At 57.6% G+C, this 6,605-nt stretch overlaps 1 protein-coding gene across 2 annotated transcripts; it reads left to right on the top strand.

Annotated features, from left to right (window-relative positions):
- The first annotated feature begins 211 nt into the window (after positions 1 to 211).
- KLF10 (KLF transcription factor 10) lies at positions 212 to 6,178 on the top strand. Of its 2 annotated transcripts, none has more exons than XM_064154057.1 (4): positions 212 to 598; positions 2,556 to 2,801; positions 2,905 to 3,796; positions 4,699 to 6,178. In XM_064154057.1, the coding sequence occupies exons 1-4, from the start codon at positions 506 to 508 to the stop codon at positions 4,932 to 4,934; spliced, it is 1,467 nt and encodes a 488-aa protein (XP_064010127.1). In that variant the 5' UTR covers positions 212 to 505; the 3' UTR covers positions 4,935 to 6,178. The 2 variants fall into 2 exon arrangements, with proteins under 2 accessions (XP_064010127.1, XP_064010128.1); XM_064154058.1 differs by lacking the exon at positions 212 to 598 and adding an exon at positions 1,685 to 1,860.
- Positions 6,179 to 6,605: the final 427 nt, after the last annotated feature.

Genomic DNA, 6,605 nt, shown 5'->3' with positions numbered 1-6,605 from the left:
CACCCGGCGTGGGTCCGGACACGATGCCAAGACATATCCGCCCGGTAGCCAGGCACGCCCAGCCACGCCGATTTCCCCCGCGGGAGGAGGGGACCCAGAAAGGCGTGAGGCCGGCGCCGCCGCTCCGCCCGGGCTCGGCGGGCAGGGGCGGACGGGCTGGGGCCGCGCCGGGGAAGCTGCGCCCACTCCCCTCCCCCCACCCCCCCGCGCCGCGTGACCTCATGCGCGAGGAGCGCCGGCCGCCCGCGCGGCTCCCGGCCGGAGGCGGGGGGGGGGGCGGGGAGCAGGGGGGGGGCCCTGACTCAGCCGGCGGCGGGGACTCACCGCGCGCACGCCGCGCTGACACACTGGCCACGCCGCGGGGCAGCCGCCGATCACGCGCGGGTGCCGGGCGCCCATTGGCCGCTGCCTCACACACCTTTGCCGGCGATTGGCGGCGCGCCGCCGGGAGCCCCGCCTCCCCCCCGCCCCGCCCGCGCGCGGGGCTGGGGGATCCGCCACCTGAATGGGGAGCGGTGAACAAAAAGAGGAAAATAAAGGCAGCGGGCGGAGAGCGGCGGTGGCGACGGCTCCGGGTAGGCTCGGCTCCAGCCCGCCGGTGAGTGGCTGCCCCGCCTGGGGCGGAGGATGGCCAGGGCACCTCCGGGGGTGTGCGAGGCGGTAAGGGGAAGGGTGCCTCGAGGTGGGAGAAGGTGCCGCCCGAGGATGGCGCGACAGGGGGATTCCGAGCGGTCCGTGAGAGGGGAGACCGCGGGCAGCGGCAGGAGATCGTACCGAGGCAGCGGCTGGAGGGACTGAACCGAGTCGTGGGCACCTGAGCTACTGGGTGACCTGTGGGGCGAGGGAAAGGTGCAGGAGAAGCTCCCACGGGGAGAGCTTATGAAGCAGACGGGTGAGGAAAGCCGCAGGCGGGGAGGGAGAGGAGCTGCCGGGAAACCTGCTGGCTCCGCCGAGCCGGCGACGTGCAACCTATGTGCGTGTGTGCCCGCCCGGGCGCGCCCGGCGCGGGGAAGCGGCGTGGGCGACAGGCTTCGCAGCTACATGTGCAGGCGGCGGCGGCGGGGAGAAGGGAGCTGAGGGGATCCCGGCGCGGCGGGAGCAGGCGGGGCCCGCCGCCAGGCGGGGGTGGGCGGTGCGGAGGCCGGGAAGCGGGGTGCTGCTGCTGCTGCTGCTGCTTCAGGGAAGAGTCAGCCGCACCATTTCAGCGCCGGGCGCTAGCAGAGCCAAGCGAGCCGTGGAGCCCGTTCCCCAGGGGGACGCCTCTTCGCTTCCCTCGCGGCGGGAGGCGCCGGGTGTGGCGGCACTGACCCTCGCCCGGCCCCCCACCCGCTGCGAGGCGAGGCAGGGCGAGGCGGTGCAGCTCCCCCGGAGGCGGGCCGGGGCGCGGCGCTGCCCGCGGCGCTGTGGCGAGCTCCCTTCCTGCCGGCTGCCGCCGGGCGCAGGGCGGGGGCCGCCGCCGCGCGGGGAACTGGGGGAAAGGTCGCGCGCAGCGGCAGCCACGCCGCCCAGCGCGCGCTGATCACGCTTTGTTCACATGCCCCGCCCCGGGCCGCGCCTCGGGCCGCGCCGGCCAATCAGCGGCGTCGCGGCGCCGGCAGCCAATGGGGGAGCGCGGGGGGGGCAGTGCGGCCCGCGGGGTGCCCTGAGGTGAGGGTGGCGCGTGCCCAGGCTTGGCGGGCCCAGGCCCCGGGGGGCATCCTCGGGTCGCTGCGCCCGGGGCTGCCGCTGCCGACAGCTGCTGCCGCTGCCTTCCCGCCGCCGCCCTGAGGTGGCCGGGCTCTCCTCCTCAAAGAGAATCGTCTTCTCTGTGACTCTGGTGGCCCCCGCAGCTTTTCCACCCACAGCGTCCCGTCGGGGCGGGTGTGTGTAGTAGCGGGGGCGTGGGGGGGACGCGCGTGTAATTCGCCCGCAGCGCCGGCACGGCCTCAGACGTGCAGGCGCGGCTGGGAGTGGTGGTGGAACACACGGCTTAGGAGGAGGCTTTCTGCGTGGGTTGGTTCCGTGTGGTGATTGGACAGAGAGTGACTATTTCGGTGGGAGCTGGTGATCTGCCGTGCATGGATGTGTGTGTGAGAGGGGCTGAGCATGCTCTGGAACGGTTTTGGTTGCTAATAACTTTTTTGAAGAGGGTGCGCATCGCTCCCGGTGTGGTCGTTTGCATGCACAATGCTGGAGGCTTATCTTGAAGCAAAATTGGATGGGGGAGGAAGGTGTTTAGGGGCGGGTTTTTCGGCTGAAGATTTTTGCTAGGCTTTCAGACGCAACACTTGCAACGTAGAATAACTTTAAACTGTTGGTCAAGGTTTGGGGAGAGTAGTTTTGTCTCAAGAAGATGCATAATCTTCACCAGATGGCCTGATCCTCTTGCTAACAACTTCCTAAAGGTATTATGTAAACAAGAGGGGCAGGAAATGCATGTAGGCATCCCCCCAAGTGACCAAGTGCACAGGTTTCTTTGCTTATAAAAATAAGCAAAGATATAATGTTTATAATGCTTCTGATAAGTAAAATACTCAACAACAGGTTTAATGTTTCCTTTGTTTCCCTGTAAACAGAAACAGAAGGAAGAGATGGAGATGATGACTGAGAAGCAAAGAGATTCTAGGTGTTTCTGGAACAGTACTCCTGAAACAAGTGATTATGAGGCTGTAGAAGCCCTTATTTCTATGAGCTGCAACTGGAAATCAGACTTCAGAAAACATGCAGAAATGAGGCCTATAACTCCAGCGTCTGACATGTCAGAAGAGAGCGATGAGGCTTTGATTCCTGGAGCAGCAGACTTCCCTGCAATACCAGCATTTGTAAGTTCTTCCCTTTGTATGTGATCGTGGTGGGTTTTTGAGGTGTAGTGTGGCAATGTGTTAGTAATGCGACCCCCTTACCGTGTCTCTCTCCCCTGCGCAGTGCCTGACCCCTCCCTACAGCCCTTCTGACTTCGAGATGTCGCATCCAGGGGCATCGGCACCTGCTGTAGCGCTCGGCAGGTCACTGGCTGAGGCTGCCAAGCCTACTCCAGCCATACCTCGAAGAGAGGCGGAGAGGCCTCCAGCAGGCGGGCCTCTGAAAGCTCAAGCCACCAGCGTTATCCGGCACACGGCCGATGCCCAGCTGTGCAGTCGCAAAACCTGCCCGGTGAGAACGGCCAGCGTGCTGAAGTACCAGGACAGTGCTGCGAGGGAAGCCAGCGGCAAACACAGTGCCGAAGCAGAACGTTTGGTGTGTGCTGCCGTGGCACCAAGCAAAGCCGGTGATGAGAGCATTGAGCCGCTGGTGGCAGAAGGCAAAACCACAGAAGCTGCTGTTGGTCTGGTGCCTGCGGCAAAGCCCTCAGTCGGCACGCAGCAGCCTGTCCCCGGGCTGGTGCAGCAGGCGGCAGTGGTGACACCACCTTGCTCCAGTCAAGGCAGTGGAGCTCCTCCCGTGCCAGTGATTTGCCAGATGGTCCCAGTGCCCACAAACAACAACGTTGTGACGGCCGTGGTACCCAACACCACGCCAAACCAGCAGCCAGCTCTGTGTCAGCCCATGGTTTTCATGGGCACTCAGGTTCCCAAGGGTGCTGTTATGTTTGTTGTGCCCCAGCCGGTTGTGCAGAGCACAAAGGCTCCCATTATTAGTCCAAATGGCACAAGACTGTCTCCCATTGCCCCTGCCCCTGGCTTCGTACCTTCTGCAGCAAAAACCACTTCTCCGGTTGATTCTTCAAGGATAAGAAGTCACATTTGCAGCTACCCAGGATGTGGGAAGACATACTTCAAGAGCTCCCATTTGAAGGCTCACATCAGAACACACACAGGTCAGTCACTGGTGCCGCATGTTAAAAGTTAAAGTAGGACATTCTGGCCACGTACAGAAGTTAGGAGGGTTCTGTGGTGGCCGGATTTGTTCACAGAACAAACTGTAGGGCAGCAGTGAAGTGCTTTCTTTGCCAGCTTGCGTTATAATGTTGCCTGATCTCTGACGGGAAATCTCTTGGGGGGGAAGTTGACTCAGCACTTCGTTTGTCCTGGCCTTGCTTCACGTCAGAAGGCATTCAATAATGCTTCTTAACAGTGTGGGAGCGAGGCCTCACCCAAGGTAGAGCTTTTCCAGGGTTAAAGAAGCCTTATTGGGTTTCTCCACAAGAATGCTTTTGTCAGAAGTGGGTAAAACTTAGAGATTTTTCTGTGGAAGAACATAAGGGTCCTTGCCAAACTATTCTTCCTTGATTGTATTAGTCTTCTCCATGCCTCAGCTCTTAATTGCAGTAGCAAAACCAGTCACATCTATTTTCATGTAGGCTCGTGGTGTGCTCCCAGGGCTGTGTTACATAAAACGTTACTACAGGCTGTGTTGCTGGGGCTGATTCTGGGTGTGCTAAGTCATCGTGATCTGGAATTCACGTGGAGCTGAGAGTTAAAATGGACTGCCTTGAAGTATAGAGAGCAGCTCAAACTATTTGCTTCCAGACAATTGTTAACCGTTTCCATTACTTAGCCATGAGGATAGTGAGTTTGCCTGTTTAACATAGCAGTACATAAACAACTGTTCCCGTTTCACTTGCATGAAGAGAGCTAGTATCTGCGTAGATTTTTGGCTCGTCTGTCCCATTAGCAACTACCTTTTGAAAAGGTCAAATCCTGCCAGTCAGGGCAGCAGTGTTTGTTGCTCAGTTGGTACTCACTGTGTTTCTTCCTTTGTGATTTGTTTGCCCTTTAGGAGAAAAGCCGTTTAGCTGTAGCTGGAAGGGCTGCGAGAGGAGGTTTGCCCGGTCTGATGAACTGTCGCGGCACCGCAGGACGCACACCGGCGAGAAGAAGTTCGCCTGCCCGATGTGCGAGCGGCGCTTCATGCGGAGCGATCACCTAACGAAGCACGCACGGCGCCACCTGTCGGCCAAGAAGCTGCCGAACTGGCAGATGGAAGTCAGCAAGCTGAACGACATCACCCACTGAGGGGGCTGGCTCCGAAGGCGGTGCAATTAACTGTTGTTGCTGGGGCATTGCCAGCGGGGAAAAGGCTTTTTCCTCCTGGCTGTGGCTCTCCTGCACCGGCTGCTGACGGCAGCGCAGCAGAGAGGCAAAGGCGGTCTGCGCTTGGTCACAAAGCAGCTTGCTGGGAGAAGCGGTGACTGACTGGGATAGCGGGTGTCTTTTGCACTGGTAGGGAGAGAGGGAAAGGGGAAGCTGCAGGGCAGAGCAGCACACCTCATGCCAGTTCTGAATTCTGCAGATTACTCATATATGGCAGTCACACGGGAGTGTTGCTGCAGTTGGCTGCTGATGCTTGAGACCAACTCCCCTTTTGACTGTCAGTTGTTGTCAGTCTGCAGCACAGCCCAGACTAGGCAGAGGCAGTGTATGGGCACAGGCTCGAATGGCCAGAATGCACCTGCATCAAATAATCCAAATTGGTTTTCCTACTTCTGCCACCTTTTCTAGGTAGGAATCTTCCTTTCCATTCTCCAGCCCCATCTTAAGTGATGCTTTGGTACCAGACTCCTGGTGATTTTGGACCTGTCCTCCTGCATGGGGCATTTAATACACCCAGCTTTATAATGTTATCCAGAGGGGGCTTGGGGTGGGTGTCCAGGGGCAGCACGAGGGCAGCTGCAGGGGTCAGAACATTTCTGAATCCTCGTTAGCTTTGTAATATTTTCCCAGCTTCTTTGGCAATCTTTGTGATCATTACAGTTGGTTATCCTGGGACATCTTATGGCACTTCTGCTTTTGTGTTGCTTATGGTTTCCTTTCTACCTTCTCACAACTGTACCACAGCCTTGGTCAGGAGCAGGTACAGTGCACTTTTAAGAGAAAAGAATTGTAACTGTAGACTACTCGGGTTGGTTAGGGAAGAAACCCAAGACTCTTAGGCTTCTTGATCATGTTATTCATGGACAGATGGTTTATGCTGAAAATGAACAGGATTTCTTTTGTAATGTATGGTGTTAAATTAGGAAGTTGTGATTTGACAGGTGAAACGAGGCAGTAAAGGCACCGGCCTAGGATCTCAACTATAGCTTTTGTGACAAATAATGCAGCAGCTTTCACTATTTCTATTTTATCATACTATGTGGAGGACACAGAAGGTGAAGAGTTTGAAAACAGTGTATTAGCTTTTTGTGACTACTTTAAAGATTTGCACATTTCTTACGTTGTACTTTATACTTTGTTTACAGTAAAACCCATTTTCTTTAATACATACCTCTCTTTTGTGTCTTTCTGGCAGACCTTAATGCTCTGCAGAGGAAATAACCTCAAAATACAGTCTCTGTCATTACTTCTCCTGCCTAAGGAAACACTCTTAACCATAGTCACAGAATCAGTCAGGGTTGGAAGCCACCACAAGGGTCAGCCAGTTCCAACCCCCCTGCCATGCCCAGGGACACCCTACCCTAGAGCAGGCTGCACACAGCCTCAGCCAGCCTGGCCTCAAACACCTCCAGCCGTGGGGCCTCAACTACTTCCGTGGACAACCCATTCCAGCCTCTCACTACTCTCACGGTCAACAACTTCCTTCTCCCGGCCCAGCTGACCCTCTCCACCTCCACCTTGCTCCATTCCCCCCAGTCCTGTCACTACCTGAGAGGCTAAAATGTCCCTCCCCAGCTTTGTTGTAGGCCCACT

The sequence above is a fragment of the Pogoniulus pusillus genome, chromosome 14 (assembly GCF_015220805.1).
Source record: "Pogoniulus pusillus isolate bPogPus1 chromosome 14, bPogPus1.pri, whole genome shotgun sequence".
In the NCBI taxonomy this organism is placed as follows: domain Eukaryota; kingdom Metazoa; phylum Chordata; class Aves; order Piciformes; family Lybiidae; genus Pogoniulus; species Pogoniulus pusillus.
The sequence above is the reverse complement of the archived record's forward strand: the minus strand, read 5'-3'. Positions and strand labels throughout refer to the sequence as shown.

Bases quoted from the DNA above. Each gene is read 5' to 3' on its own strand.
- KLF10 (XM_064154057.1), top strand. From the start codon at position 506: ATGGGGAGCGGTGAACAAAAAGAGGAAAATAAAGGCAGCGGGCGGAGA. The intron at 599-2,555 runs GTGAGTGGCTGC...CCCTGTAAACAG, and splicing joins GGCTCGGCTCCAGCCCGCCG to AAACAGAAGGAAGAGATGGA. The intron at 2,802-2,904 runs GTAAGTTCTTCC...TCCCCTGCGCAG, and splicing joins TCCCTGCAATACCAGCATTT to TGCCTGACCCCTCCCTACAG.